Source organism: Candoia aspera, chromosome 12 (genome assembly GCF_035149785.1).
Source record: "Candoia aspera isolate rCanAsp1 chromosome 12, rCanAsp1.hap2, whole genome shotgun sequence".
Lineage (NCBI taxonomy): Eukaryota > Metazoa > Chordata > Lepidosauria > Squamata > Boidae > Candoia > Candoia aspera.
This window is the reverse complement of record NC_086164.1, coordinates 2131328-2146907: the sequence shown is the minus strand read 5'-3', so window position 1 is coordinate 2146907 and position 15580 is coordinate 2131328. Positions and strand designations below refer to the sequence as shown.

Below are 15580 nucleotides of genomic sequence, written 5' to 3'. Positions count from 1 at the left end.
CCGCGCCCTCGCCGCGTCACGGGCCGGGCCCCGCCCCGTGGCAGAAGCGCTCGGCTTCTCCCCGCTTCCCCGCAGCGCGCGAGGCTCGTGGCGTCATCTGGGCGCGCCGAGCGACGGCGGCGGAGGTTCCTCCCTGGCGCGGCGCGCGGGCCCCCGACGCGCGCATGCGCATCACGGCTGCTGCTGAGGGAGGAGGCGGAGGCGGGCGGATGATGGCGGCCGCCTCTCTCTGGAAAGGGCTGGTCGGGGTCGGGCTCTTCGCCCTGGCGCACGCGGCCTTCTCCGCCGCGCAGCGTGAGTGACGCGCGTCGGCCCCGTCCCTTCCTCTGCCCCCGCCGGAGCGGCCTCCCCTCCTCGTGAGCTCCGGGGCCGAGGAGGGAGACCGGGATGGGGCCCCGGGCGGTTGGGCCTCAGGGAGGAACCGGGGCCCGGACCGCCGGAGCCCCCACCCGCCCGGGCGGACGGCGGAGGTGCCTAAGATGATGGGAGTTGTAGTCCCGGGACCGTGGCCGGAGCCCAGGCGATGGCGGAGGCGCCTGGGGTGATGGGAGTTGTAGTCCCGGGAACGGTGTCCTCGGGTTGGTGTCAAGGCGGCGCAGCCCGTCCCCCGGAAGGGGGAGCCCCGGGGTCTGCTGGGTCCCGGAGAGAGTCCTGGGCAAGGCCGGGTGCGGGGAAGGAAGGAAGGAAGGGCCGCCCCACAGTGAAGCCGGGAGGACCGGTTGGGGGGCTGGTGTGGGGGACTCTTGAGCTTCGCTTGGAGGCCTTTATCAACTGGCATAAATATCCTGTGCTTCCCTGCCCGCCCCCCCCGCATTCCTAGACACGGAAAATGGTGCTTCTCCCTCTGCATTCCCCGTCCTGCGCCCCCCCCCCCGTTTGGCCTAGTTGGGGGCGATACAAAGATGGAAACTGAGGGGTGCGACTTTATTTTAACAGATCGTTCCTATATGAGATTAACAGAAAAGGAAGATGAAACGTTGCCTATAGACGTAAGTAGCCCGTGCTTCCGTCTTTCGTGGTTCAGAGTGTAGGCCCTAAAATGGTAGATTGGGCCCTGAGTAGTTTAATTAATTTCAGTGATTATAATGGGGGAAGCAAATGGAGGTCAAGGCCAAGCTGGATATGAAATGCTGTGTCTTATTTTCTTTGCACACTTGACGAGCTCAGATATCTGGCCACTTGTAGCACGCAGTCTCCCTGGCAGAAATGAAACAGCCCAAATTTGGCACTTCCCCCTCCCTTGAAACCGTCCCTTTAGGAATTCCCTGTTACCTTCAGTTGATACTTGTGCTCTGGTTTAACTCCCAGTGTTCTGCAGAGTAAACAGCCTGGTCCCTCTGGCATTTGGCTAATGTATCCTCCACCTACTGATCCTTCCATCAATGCAGTCTTTCTCCTAACTGTTTTCTTGGCATTTTGATTTTTTTTTTTTTACTGATTTTGAAGTGGTCAGGAGTGCTCACAAAGTCAAATTGCAAACATTTCTGGTGCCTGTGCTGTAGAAATCCTTGTAATAGTCTAATTATAGAAAACATTGTTCAATTACTTTTTTTCATATCTGCACAGTGATCATATTAAACAAGGCATTCCATGTCTCAAATCAAGTCTTGGTCTACTGCATTACACATTTTTGTAGCCCTGGCAGTTTTGAGCTTGGAAAGGACAACTATCTTGAATACAGAAGCCTACAAGAAACAAATTATGGCAGAGTGGTTTTCTGAACATGCTCAGCTACTGTTTTTAATCTGTTTATAGATTGTTCTTCAAACCCTGCTGGCCTTTGCTGTTACCTGTTATGGGATAGTGCATATTGCAGGAGAATTTAAAGACATGGATGCTACTTCAGAGCTAAAAAATAAGTATGTTCCTTAATCCTTTATCTTTCCTCCACAATTACTACTTCTCTGATTGCATGGTCTCCTGGTTGTTTTCATGCTACTTCAGGCTAAGTAGGAGGGGACCTCTTGCTCTTCTAACCAAAAGGGAAAATGTTGTTGGCCAGGTGCCATCAAATAGTGCCACGGGAGATAAAAAGCTCCAGTCTGCCCAATTTCTTCCTCTGAGACAGCAGGGTCACCAGGGGCCTCCTCTCTGTGCTTCTTGTCCCCCTTCAGAATAGTTCTGCCAGGGGAATTGGTTATGGTAGCTATATTGTACCTCTGTGTTCTGAGAAAATAAACCATGGAATACCAGTTGGCACAAGAGATGAGCTGGCTCAGACAAAGGCCATTTAGTCTGTTGGGAACGTGGGCGGGAGAGGTACCCTACAAGCAAAGCACAGGGCACTTTTCCTGAAAAACTGTGAGACTTTTTTCCTCTAAGAAAGGGTGGATTGTATGAAACGTTAAACCAGAAAGCCTTCCTTGTATTTAGGACTACTGCTATTACTTATTATTATTGTTATTCCGAATAATAGAATTTAGGACATTATACTTCTGCTGTCATTCCACCCCCCCCCCTTTTTTTTTACTAACCCATCAGCCTGTTTTCTTTGGCTTAGCTTCATTTACAGGCTATGTTCTCAAAATGGATGAAGCAAAAAGGCTCATTTGCCAAGTACACACTGCCAACTTAGGCCCTTTTAAGGGACGTTTGAGGCCGATGGCCTGAGTTGAGAACAGAATGACTGCTAGCACAAGTTTGGGGAAATAACATGCTGTACTGTGACCAACAGCAAGCCTTAGTTACAAAGCCAGGCTTGTACAGATCTTGAAACAAGAACCATTCCGAATCTGGACAGTACAGTAAGCCTCAGACCTTGTCAAGGGTGACAGAGGGTAAGGTGAAAGTGGTCATAGGATCGTAGAGTGGGAAGGGATCATGAGGATCATGAGGTCCAGCCCTCTGCAGTGTGCAGGCAAACCAATGAAACCATCCTTGAAGGGTGGTTCTCCAGCCTTAGAACCCTCCAGAGATGGGGAACCAACTGTCTCTGTAGGTAGACATGCCCACATTCCAAACTTTGTAGCTTAGCAGTGATCCCGGCATCCTTCCTCTGCTGCTTGGGATATGCCAGTAATGTTTTGTCCCCCTGCCACTACTCCCTCGCAGAGGAGGAGACAGATAAGATTTAAGTGTGTGTCCATGGTATTTGTGGATTTGGTTATGTCGGTGTCTGAAATCCGTTCTCTCTGAAATGATTGTCTGATTGCCAATTACTGCGACTGTTCTGTGTTAATTCCATTCTCTCCCATTTCCCTTTTGTTTTAGGACATTTGACACATTAAGGAACCATCCGTCCTTTTATGTATTTAATCACCGGGGCAGAGTGTTGTTCCAGCCCCCAGACGCTGTCCGTTCTTCCTCTAATCAGGATGCTTTGTCATCCAGCACATCGCTGAAGTTGCGAAAACTTGAACCTCTGCACCGCTAAAGAGTTGTTTTTTTTAACAGACAATTCTAAAAATAGGACAGGACAGAGCTGTAATATTGGAGTTGGATATAAACATTTTTTTAAAAATTTCTGGAGCAGTATTTATAGTGATCTTCCAGGCTTTATAACTATGTGTGCACACGCACGTGTGTATCTACACACACACGTGAGCACACATATATAAAGATATCAAAAAAATATTAGGACCTTTGAACACTGGTAATGACAACTCAATTGTGAATTGGCAAACAAGTTACTGCTAAAATTATGCTGTGAAATATGCATTTTACCTTTCATTAAAGCACTGAAGCGGTTCACTCACTCCTGAATTATCAAAATCTGTATTACCAAATGCAGATGATGGTTTTAATGTACTAGATAAGCACAGAAAAGGGTGTATTTTATTATTTTGTTCAACAAAAAAATAGTTGCGGATGGCTTGTCTGCTTCCCCATCCCCTAACTCCCCCTTCCAGCTGAGTCCTTGACAGAACATGGTAATTTCTTTATCTAATTTATTGGTGCTCTGGGTAGAGCATCTACCCAGCAGAGCCAGTCAAAATTAAATCCTTTTCAAGTAGGAATTTAACCCACATTTTGCCAAAGGGGTATGGACTTGATCATCGGTTAGTCATTGACCTTGAACTCCCCGAAGTGCTCACTGGTTATGAAAGGGGTGTGCTTTTTGAAAAGAAGCCACAATGGCCAAGTCTCAATGCCTAAGCAGGACATGGAGCTAAATCAGGACAGCTGTAATCCATTCACTTCTGGCATCAGGCTCCCACTCAGCAGGTCGTCTAGATTGTGGCCGAGAGAGGAGCTGGGTTGAAACCCCAGGATTCCTCCTGTAAAAGGGCTTTATCTTAAAATCAGCCAGTGTAGTTGGAACGGATGGAAAACTGTAGTCCAAAACATACAAGGCACCAGGAGGACGTGGAAGACTGGCCTAGTCTTAACCTAGATCTGGTTGAGGCAAGGGAAAATGTGGTTTGACAGCATGCAAGGTTTGCACAAGGGAAGGACTGTGTCTTGCAATGATCTTACTTTCAGCTTTTGATAGTGCCTTTTGATTTAGCTCCCGCGCTCTGTGTTTTAGAAAGATAGATTGCGATACCGTGAACTGCCGTGTTCCTGTTTGAGCAACTGAACATGTTCAACTTGTTTTTCCACTCTACTGCATTTTTTAACATAATCGTTATTTGATCACCAGATTTCTTCCAGAATTACCCACCTTGGAATATTTGGGGTGCTACAGATTCCCTCCAACTCATTAAGTGTTGGCTCTAAGTTTGATTTTTCACAGACTGTAACCAGTTTCAAATTAGTAACTCAAGATGTAGAGAAGTTGAATGTCTTACCTTCAAGGGCATTGTTACATGCATTTCCAGGGACAAAAGTCTTGGGTAAGAAGTGGGGTGTGTTCGTGATTAAAATAAAATGCATGCATTTTATAGGTCATGAGATAGGATTTTTTCCCTAGATGATAACCACTGAAAACCATGTGCAAAATTGCTTGAACCCAGTGTTTCTCAATCTTGGCAGCTCCCAGGATTCCCCACATCTTGAAGTTGCTGAGGCTGAGAAACACTGCTGTAACCAAAGCATCGGGATGCAAGGCTTTTGACTGTGACAAATCTTGGCCTTTCCAAACCTGGCACTGGTATCAGTTGGTCCCAACCGTGGTCCTTTTGAATTAAACCCAGCCTTTTCATAGCCTTTTATTTGGCGTAGGTGAACCCTATCAGACTTCCTAAGGCAGCTGCGTAGCTCTGCTGGTCATCTTCGCCCTAATATCCTGGTGTTGAGATGCATGCTCAAAGTAGCTGCCCGTTTGACTATTCTGTCTCCCATTCCTTTCCAGGGGATGCTGTTTCTTCTAGCAGCTTTTAATTCAGTCTTGTATCCAAGTGACATGCTCTAGCCCAATTTTTAAAATTCACAAAGCAATCAAGTGGGTAGTTAATGGGGACAGGATATCAAAACAGCTCTATAAAACGCCAGTGATTTGCCTATTCAGTGTTTGCTGCTTTAGTATATGCCGTTTCAAGCTGGGGTCCTTGTTTATTAATTCTTTATCCTGAGACTAGTAGGGTTTGCCAAGAACTTGCAAATTTTGCTACCAAAAGGAAATCTCTCTCCAATGTCAGTCTTTGTGACGAATTTCTGTTCAAGCACGTTCTGGGTCTATTAAACTTACAAGAAATAAACAGGTCCCCCTTCAGCATCAATGGTTATTTTACAAGTGTGCAAATTTTGTTTCTTCCCCTTTTTGCTCTTGAAATGTTCAATAAAGAACTAATATTATTCCAAAACAGAGTAAGAATTATTTTTGCAGAATCAGATCTTTTACAGTGGTGTAAACTTGTGAAACAAGTTCTTAGATCTGAAGGATTATGGATTTCTCTGAAGGGAGGGAGAGACGATGCACTGAACTACTTAAAAAAAAGATTGAATAGGGTGATCCTCCAATGAGTTTTGGGGTTCCCAGTTCATTATACTCCTTACAGTTCGAGAAAATTATTTGGAAAGAGAAAGAGAAAACAATTACACCATCAGTTAACACAAAATGCACAGTATTATTTCCCAGCATAGGCTTTGCCACCTCCCTCTGCAGCCCTTGTGTGTCCCCCTGGCATTTGTGGATAAGCACTTAATTACAGTCCAACAATTGGGGGTGCATGTGTCAGCTTTGGGGGATCAATGGGCCTAATTTATGGGAACATAAATTTACACGTAACACCCACTTCCAAGTTTCCAGTATTTCTGAAACTGAAGGTACCACATAGAAACAGCCTTGCTTGATCAATGTATTCTTGGCTGTGCTAGATGGAAGTGTAACTTCGAGCTGCTGGACCCCATAATTATGTATCTTGACTCCACCTCTTGTAAACACAAGCCAGCTTTCCATTTCTCTCCCTGGAGATGTTGCTTTGGTGCAGGAAAACAAGAGAAGCTGCACAAATCATTATAGGTGGGTTTTATTTTTAGTATTTTCTCAGGACCGTTGTGCTACTTTCTTCCAGTATGCCTGCAGGGAAAACTTTGCCTCATTTAAGGCTGGAACCAGTCTGCCAATATAATCAGTGGTTTTTGCATGCAAGATAAATTTTTTGCCTGCAGCTGTAAGGTAATTTTGCAATAAGACCTAGCCAACGCAACATGACATTTCAGTTCCAAGCAATGTCTACATCCAGTTAATTCCTACTATCCTGTGATGACTACTGTAAGTGACCACAGAATTTAAGCATCTAGATCTCACTAGCACATGACTTTTCTAGTTATCGTCGTGATTATTCTCGGGGTGGAGCAAATGCAGAAATTTCTTCAGCCTGTGCACCAAGTCCTGGAAGAAAGGTGATCTATGCGAAAATCAGGCTGCATCCTTAGTTCCAACTTCTTACAACAGCATTTTCCCTCTGCCCTTGAGGTTTGAGCACAAAGGGGAAAGTTGAGGGAGTTACAGCGTTAAAAGCTTCAACTCAAAGGTGCAGCACGACTGCCCCAGAACACGGAGCACCTATGTCAAACTGGTGGTCCTCACTTTTTCATTCACCTGCCCAGCTCACCTTGCAAATACAGCCCCCTGAAAGCATACCAGGGAGTGAGACTTCCTTGGTACAGCTTTCAGGACTGTGTTTAACCTTTCTACCTGTAAGACGGAGTTTTGGAATGAAGGCTTTTACAGTAGAATGCTATTATTGTTTGCATCACACACTAATCCAAGATACCTGGCACGGGCAACCTTTGGCCTCAAACCCTCTCTGTGGCCGTAGGGGTCCCTCCCCCGTAATCCCTGAGAACAGAATTTCTTTCCAAGACAAACAGAACAACAACTCTTAAGATGTGTATCCCATTTAAGAAAACAAGAAGTCATCTCCCAAATTCCTCCAAAAAGCCACTTGGCCCCCAAAAGACACTGAAACACACCCAACAGGTTTGTTCCAGGTGCTGAGTTGTGTGTGAATAGTCAGTGCATGAGTTGGTTCTTCAGGTGCACTGCAAGCCAGATCGCTCTAACCCTTCCTCAAGGTCTTTATCACTCTTCTGAAATTGCAGCTACACGGGAAAGACCCCCTGCCAAAACTTAGCCAGCTTTCTCCCACAGACGCTCAAGATGGACACAGGCAACCACATCCCCTGGCTTGGGATGCTTGCACCTGTGAAGTCAACAGAGCCTGTCTCCTTTAAAATTGGTCCAATTGCTTGCTTCTTTGTAGGGAGGGGCTGGTAGGGGGTTGTCTCTGGTTGTTCGGAATGACAATTCCCAGTCCTTTGCCACTGGCTAAAGGTAGAACATCCAGAGCACACCAAGTTCACTTATCGTCCAGCAGATGCACCACTAACTTTCCCGAAAAGCGGCAAACGCGGAAGCTGGCTGCAGCAGGCCGAAGTCTGAAAGAGCAGCCCCACGCAGTCACCTGCGTAGCCCAGCTCCGAGGCCGGTGGACGCAGCTCCACAGCTCCTCGGCCGTCGACAGAAGTGGCTCTCCCAGCAGCAGCAGAAGGGAGAGAAAGGAATGCCTGCCAACCGCTAACCACCAAGGGAAAGCCCTTGAGGTGGCTCAGCTCTGTGCCCTTCAATGTGAGAGAAGCTGGAGGGGAGCGAGGGGAAGAGATGCGCAATTTCCTCCTTTTCAAGGACTTTTTTTTCCCCCAGGGGAGCTTAGAGGCCACTGGAATGCCAAGACGCCGTGCACCATTCCCCATTCAGATCAGGCACTTCTTAGAAAAATCATAAAATGATTTTTATTATGTACAAGTGCTCAAAAAATTTTCTCATATATATATATATACATACATATATATATATATATGTATAGAGGTGTATATACACACACACACACACACCATTTGATATCTCAAATAAGGATCTGTTAAACAACACCATCCAAAATAATTTCTTCTCGTACGAACATTTAAAAAGTAAAATGCACGGGGGGGGAGGGAGGGGGGGAGTTCTTTTCCTGGCCTCTGTTTCCTTTCTAAACCCCAAGTTTCCGTTAAGCGCTTCCAAAGCCAAGTCCACGTGAAGAGTCTCCGTCCTCCCCACAGGATGAAAGAGAACTGAAGCCTGGACCTGGGGAGCCTCGGACGCGCTTTGGGAACGTCTGCGGACAAAAGAAGAAGAGGAGACTATCAGAGGTAGGTTGTTCAGCGGTTTAGTGGCCACCAAGGAGCAGCAGCAGCAGCAGCAGCAGCAGCCGGCCAGCCAGTCCGTCCGTCCGTCCATCCATCCATCCGTCCCAGGGCTCTGGAGAGCTCCTCCTCAGCCCGGGTGAGCAGCGCCTTTACTCTCAATTCAATCTACCCTGCAACCTCGGGCCCGGGCCGGCTAGCTGCTCTCGCGGGAAGCTTCGCCTTCGTGCCTGTAGAGACAACACGCACTACCACCACGGAGGGAATTTTCTCCTCCTCCTCTCCTCTTTCCTTTCCTTTCCTTTTGTTTTGGGACAAAGGGTCATCGCTCCAACACAAGTGCAGTGGTAAGGGGGGTGCCATTCGCCCTGCTGCCTAAGGCAGCCCTTTAAAGTGTCTTACAGCAATGGTTCAAATGAGTAAATTCTCATCACCTGCGGGACCGGGGGCAGCACTGAGTGTCTTTCTTCAGCCCTCCAAAGGTGGGTGGGGAGGGAGGAAGCCACACCTCCTGCAGCAAATTCCTCAGGTGTCCGGCGAAAGAGGTTCGCAAGCGTGAAAACGTCACCCTTCTTCTGAGACTCCAACAGAAAGGCCACCCGGGTGCCAGGCCGGCAGAGGCGGCCGCTGCCACGTCCTCTTCCATTCCTCCGCGACACAGCAAATTCCATCGCCTTGACCCATCCGTTCCTCTTGCCGGCACACTATTATCTACTGTTGACATGATTAATCCTGTTGGGAAGGCTGCCGAACTCTATTTCCTCTAGTATTCTTTCTAAGTGCTGAATTAAGACCCGTTTTTTAAACCTAAGAAAAAGAGGGGGAGGCTGTTTAATAATGGGTATTGCACTCATCCACCACTTCTCCGTCTCAAAATATATACCAAGCTTAGCGTTTCTATACAGTGTTAACAGACAATGGCCAAAAGCTTTGATCTCTCAGAAAACAGTAGAGGTCCCTCTGCCGCTTGGAACCCTACAGAAGGGAGCGTATTTTAAGTATTCGCAAAATACATAAAAAGTCCAGGGAATAAACTAAGCACTTCTGTTTGAACTTGCAGCATGTTGTCTTGATACAAACCTTGTTGCTTCTTTGATAGCAAATTCAATGAAATATTTTTGAATTTCTACAGGGCCTTGTACTTCTTCTAGGAGAGAGAAGATTTTTTCATAATCTACGATTAAAAAAAAAAGACAGAGTTGGATTATGATAGAATTGGCACACCATCAGAACCTTTTATTCCAACTCTACAACCAGCCAGCATAGCAAAATTCCCACCCAGCCAGCATTTCTCCTTCTCAGCTTCCAGAAGACCTTGAGAACTACAAGATAACCCCACCCTCTTTCTCCTTCTGCCTTGTGTCTGCAGACCAAGAACATATATAAACTGCTCCCTGGATTGACTGAAAAGCGGAATAAAAAACATTTAAAATAAAACCAATTGGTGATACGAGTCACTCTCCTGCCTCTCCTAAACCTCCGACATAACTGAGCTACAGCTGATTCGGTCAAAACTGGCTGGATTCACACCAACTGTATCATAAATGATGATTTACAGCACCACGGTGACAAAGTGCATAAACACTTTGAGCTTCACACCATCTAATCATGAGATGATGTGCTGTCTAGATGATGGAAATTTTCTCCCTGGTTAGACCCCATTTGGAACATTGTGTCCAGTTCTAAGCATCATTGTTCAAAAAGAACAGTGGCAAATTGGAACAAGTTGGTTACCAAGATGGTGAAGGGGCTGAAAATAAAACCTTAGAGAAACAGTTAAAGGATCTGGCAATGTTTAGCCTACTGAAGAGATGACTAACAGAAGATACAACAGTGGTCTTCAAGTATCAGGATTATCATGCAGATGAAGTGGATTTATTCTCTACTGCCTCAGAGGACAGGACAAAACAAACAGGTTAAAACTACAAGGAGGTTCAGGCTAACCATCAGGAGGAACTTCCTAACTATACAAGCTGTCAGCCAATGGAACAGTTTGTTACACATGCTGAGTTTTTTCTGTGGAGGTCCCTCTGCCACTTGGAACAGAGGTTGAAGGGTCATCTGTTAAGAGATGTTCTGGTGGATCTTGTGCTAAGCAAGCGATTGGACTAGGTGACTTTTAAGGTTCCTTCCAACTCTATGATTCTAAAGTGTCACTCTCAAGAGAAGAACCAGTCTTCTGCTGCTGTCAGGTTTAATGTCCTTCTCTCCACTTTTTAACTGAATTCCACCCAACAGCTCAAAACTGTTGGGTGGAATAAAATATTGAATAAATTTTTTTTTTTTCACTTGACAGGTATTCAGCATATTGTGGTGCACCTTTGTTTATGGATATTTTCCAACACTCACAAGATTCCTTATGCTCATTCCAAAAAAGGGACTGTTAATGCTAAAGGCTGCTCATTAAGCGCGTCGCCTTAAAGAACCTCAACTTTGCTTCTAGGTGAATGGGTTTATGGGAGGTGCAGACAGGACAACTTAGAACTTCTGTAATAACCAAGATACAAAACTCTCAGTGCCATGCCAGCTAAAACTAAAGGAAAGGCCATTTTCTTTCCAATTTATTGGTTTGCAGGCAGGATGGAACATGCGCAGTCCGCCCGCCTCTCTTAAGAACCTTCTTTCCTATCACTTACTTCTCCCAGGTTTGCGAACCTCCTTCATAACCTTGATTTTGATAACTTCATTGTTCCCTTCAAACATACTGGATGTTATTTTCACTGAATTTGGCACAGTTCCAGAAGCTGGTTCCACCAGTAGCTTTTGGTCTTCGGCAGACATATTGTAGTTTAAAGGGCCCCGTACAAGGGAATTGACAACAGGCCTGTGGTCCAATCCGTCTTCCCCAACGCAATTGAGTTCACTGGCCAAAGAGTCCACGTCGTTTGGCAGGTCTTCATCCACCACAATGGCCGGGGGTGGAGGAACAAGATGCATCAATGGTCCATCCCCGGGCTTGTCCAGCAACTGGAAATTCTCTTTCTTTTCGCCATTGCCATCTTGAACCGTACTGCTGTTTGCATCTGTGAGAGAGAAGGCTTGGCTCTGAGTTTCAAAAGGTAGGAAACACTGAAAGAGCTACAAGACTCACAACCCCCACCAAAAAACAGAACAAAGTTGACAGGATAAACTCCAACAAGAGAGGATAAACTCCTTTCAGTCTACAGGAAGGCTTGAATTCCAGCTTCACAGCAACTCAGAAGTCACATATTTCTGTGCTATTCCCTGCCTTTTAAAGGTCTGCCTGGACTTGCACCAGGATTTCTGGAACAAACTTAGCTACTGCACAGCACAGGTGCCCTCATAAGAGGGCTGATGGCAGAGAAGACAGCTTATTTGCATTTTTCTTTGTTTATCCAGGCCCCAATTTGGAGATTTTTAGGCACCAAGTAAAAAGTTCAAGTATCCAACACCCAGATAAGCAGGGCCAGCACCAGACAACAGCAGGCCAATCGGAGAAGAAAAATATCCCCAATTAATACATCCATCCCAAATCCACAAGACCGGTAAGACAGGCTGTTCTATCGAAACCTCCCTTTCCCATTGCTGGAAGTTGACCTGTGAAATAGGCTTCCTCGAACAGAGGAAACCCCTTTGTTTTATGAAGGACCTCATGCCTAGCTCTGAGAAAGACACACAGGTTTGAGCAGAATCCTGGAAAGTTGATGCAGCCGAGTCACTCGTCCTGGAGGACGCACCAGGCACTGAATTACAGAGCCGCCTGCTGGCGACCACAGGGAAAGACCGGTGATAAACCTTTTTTTTTTCCACTCATAAAAACGAAGATGCTTTCATTTAGGAGCTGTGTTACACCTTTAACATTTAAAAGTTTTATCGGTGTGCATGCACATGTCTATCTTGTGCAAGCTCAAGGAGGTGCCTGGATGCCTGGTGCATCTCCCTGCCACGTCTACACCCTGTGGCAACCACGTCTACTTCTGTACGAGCAGAGCCCGTCTTTCAAGGAGGGCACAAAGAATGAAGGATTAAAATCCTTGTGGCAGCTGGGCAACTGAATACCTTTATAAGCTGGTGTAGCTTTAGGACTGGGATTGGACGGGGGCCCGGCAGCCAGGGGAGATCCCTTCCCACCAACGTGGTTGGCCATCACCGGCGGTGACTGTGGCCGTCTCAGCAGCGGGGACATGCTGCGCCTTCTCTTCAGGGAAGCGGGCGTGTTGGGCTCTCCTGGACGCTTGACTTTGTTCTGAGGACCGGTGACAAATTCATCCGCTTCGTCAATCATCATTCCCTGGGAGGAAAAGAAATGCCACATCAGCCTGACCCACAAAGAATGACACGCTGCACCTTCTGCATCAATTCCCCAAGGCTGAGGAGGATGGAGTCCGGCGTCCAGCCATGAAGCAGCAGCCACCCGTACCTTCTTGTCCTGCTTGAAAGGGTTTCCAAAAGTATGAAGCCTTCTGGGTTGGTCTGGGTCAATTTCCCGAAGTGGAGAAGGCATCATCTTCAGGTATTCCTGGTAGTTCCCCATCTGTGCTACAGGAACACTGTGAAGGCAATCTGCAACCAACACAAGAGCCACATCCCTCACTGTCCAAAGAGTCAACGTTTCCTAAAGTCCCCCAAAGCCTATGGCTGCAGTAAGAACCTCTCCTTGGAAGAAGAGCCACATCAGAGAAAGCAATTTCCTCAACCACTGTATTACTAGCAGCTTTAATGCATCCTTCCCAACATGATGTTCCCCAAATGAGGAAGGACTTCAACTATCAGTATTTCCTTCGACCATGTTGGCTGAGAAGTCTGTAGCTACAGTCTCGACACACTTGGATGAGATGTCCTAGTCTCAAACTCCACCGTTAAGACGACCTTCTAAACTGTCAACTTTTAAGCTGATCAACTGTTTTTCCACTGGGCACTTCCTCCCACTGTCTTAACACCTTGGTCCTCAGATGCTTTAAAAGGCACAGGGGCTCAGGGCAGAAGACTACTCCTGCAGCCAACAGAAAGCATCTCAAGGCAGTAACAGGAAGGCTTCTTGACTCCCTTGATTTGCACCTTCCAATATTAAACATTTCCTGGGAAACAAGCGCAACAAAACAAAAGCCATGAAGGAGACAAGACAAAGTAGCCAAGAGGGAAAGTTTCCGCATTCTGTAATTCAAATGGTGTACAATCCAAGAATCCCACACGTCCAAATTACTCCCGGAAACAGGCCTCAGCTCTGAGATAAAGCACACGGCTTTCCTTGCTCAACCCTTGATCGAGGGCTGGGAAACCCATGAAGGCTGTACGGATCATTCTGAGGCAGACGTAGAGCAACGCCCTGCACTCCAGCCAAGGGGATCATCCCAGAACTCCACAGCCAACAAACCACGGGAATCCTTACCTTCATCCTGGCCGAGAATAAACTGGTGTGTTTTCAACAGGTTAGTCCTCATCCGGGTCAGCTGATCTAAAAGGCTGCGACGAGGAATATCATAAGCATTGCGGTAGGCCTGTGGCTTCAGATCCTGGGTTTGGGCAAAGAGCATAATTTGCTTAGTCTTGTTTTGCCTCTGAGATACCCGAAGATGCAGAGCCAGGAGTCTGCTTCTTTGAAACACTTTATCGAACTCACCTTATTCAAAAGCCCTATGTGGAAGCCAGCAAATTCCTTCACATTCATTTCAGGCAGCCTCAGAGGAGATTCACCAGAGATCCCTTGAAGCAATTGCTTGAAATCCCTGCTCTGGATGAGGGAGAGGCCACTGGAGTGACTTTTCACTTTAATGCCCGTCTCTTGTGGTGCTTTCTTACCCACTGACCCTATTATCCGCTCCGACTCTATTTTTGTCTGCAATAAAAATCACATCGCCCATTAATGACAGCCAAGAGCACTGCCAATGTTTCTAGCATAAAGCAAATGCCTAGCACTCCAAAAAGACAAAGCCTGCCTTCCAAGTTTCAGGAGATTAAATAAAAACTGCTTTTAAAAGGTCCTCTCAAGGATTCACAGCATTTTGCTAACACCATCACACTCACTCGTCAAGGTTATGCAAGCTTTCAAATTACACACAGCATTTTTTAAGCGACTATACATATGGATGGCTTACTCTGCAAAATGGGCAGCAGAAAAGTCAGTCAAGAGTGTTTTTGCATATAAGGTAAAGGCAGAAGAAATGCAACAATGGCGGAGGGATTTTCACTGGGCAGAATGAAAAAGCCAATTCTCATCTAAAGCAGGTCCTCGGCATTCCTTTTTAGCCTGTCCCACTCCACAGTCTCCTGCTGCGAATAATCATATTTTCAATGTCACTCCATGAAGGGATCTGTGCAGCTTAAAAACTTGCATGCCTGATTTATATTAGTCCTGTAAAGGCTACTGCACTGCAAAGGGATTAAAAGTTTGTGCAGCAAGGGCCAATACTTCAAAGAACACTGCAAGCAATCCAGAGCATTGACCCAGAACCTCCGTTGGGATTTCCAGGACCAGTTTTGGACAGAGCAACCTTCTCACCCAAGAAGTCGCAGTAACAATTCCACAAAGTGCACCTAAAATACATCCTGGTCTCCTGCCCTTTGCATTACAGCTCCATTTTAAGCAACTTAACTACAAATAACCTTGGCCAGCATCCTCTAGTGTAAGTATTCCAAAGGAAATTTGTGTAATTGAGAAAAAGCAAGCGAGAGAGAGAGAGATCAGTAAGGCGTTACCCCACACTAGACTTCTATAGAATTAACTGTGTGGAAAGTCACAGCCATATCCTGCTTCCAAGTATTTTACAGACTGTACATTGAATTTGAGGGACTGTTTTATCACACATCCTGGCTTTCTCATGTAACTACTAGCAAAGGTCACAGCCACCACAGCACAAACAGCAAATTTTAAGTCTATCCTCAATATGACCAAGAGTTGCTTTCTCAAGTCTTTTGTGATGATTGTACGCCAAGTACTGTGTAGCATCGCATCCCACCGAAAACCAAGGAGATAAGCGCTACATCCCAGCTACTTCAATCTGGCTGCACTTTGAGCATGTTAGCTCCTAAGGCAGTGATGCTCAACCGTGGCAACTTTAAGACGTGTGGGTTTCAACTCCCAGAATTCCCTAGCCAGCCATGCTGGCTGGGG

General features: G+C 46.4%; 2 protein-coding genes across 4 annotated transcripts in view; one reads left to right on the top strand and one right to left on the bottom strand.

Annotated features, from left to right (window-relative positions):
* Window positions 1-154: 154 nt before the first annotated feature.
* On the top strand, window positions 155-3694 carry MMGT1 (membrane magnesium transporter 1). Its single transcript, XM_063313399.1, has 4 exons — window positions 155-294; window positions 937-989; window positions 1756-1859; window positions 3211-3694. Exons 1-4 carry the CDS (start codon window positions 165-167, stop codon window positions 3371-3373), a joined length of 450 nt encoding a protein of 149 aa, XP_063169469.1. The 5' UTR covers window positions 155-164; the 3' UTR covers window positions 3374-3694.
* Window positions 3695-8183: 4489 nt separating this feature from the next.
* The window catches only part of LOC134504214 (integrator complex subunit 6-like), a 28683-nt gene continuing 21286 nt past the window's right edge, over window positions 8184-15580 (bottom strand). For 2 of the 3 annotated variants that reach the window (XM_063313302.1, XM_063313301.1), the window contains 7 exons: window positions 14090-14305; window positions 13859-13982; window positions 12890-13032; window positions 12529-12760; window positions 11145-11531; window positions 9589-9682; window positions 8782-9315 (listed from right to left, as the gene is read on the bottom strand). In XM_063313302.1, coding sequence (XP_063169372.1) covers window positions 9216-9315; window positions 9589-9682; window positions 11145-11531; window positions 12529-12760; window positions 12890-13032; window positions 13859-13982; window positions 14090-14305 — 1296 coding nt within the window. In that variant the 3' untranslated portion in view covers window positions 8782-9215. Of the gene's footprint in view, window positions 8481-8781; window positions 9316-9588; window positions 9683-11144; window positions 11532-12528; window positions 12761-12889; window positions 13033-13858; window positions 13983-14089; window positions 14306-15580 lie in introns of those variants that run through there. The other variant, XR_010068637.1, reaches the window with a different exon arrangement.

Bases quoted from the DNA above. Each gene is read 5' to 3' on its own strand.
- MMGT1 (XM_063313399.1), top strand. From the start codon at position 165: ATGCGCATCACGGCTGCTGCTGAGGGAGGAGGCGGAGGCGGGCGGATG. The intron at 990-1,755 runs GTAAGTAGCCCG...ATCTGTTTATAG, and splicing joins ATGAAACGTTGCCTATAGAC to ATTGTTCTTCAAACCCTGCT. The intron at 1,860-3,210 runs GTATGTTCCTTA...CTTTTGTTTTAG, and splicing joins ACTTCAGAGCTAAAAAATAA to GACATTTGACACATTAAGGA.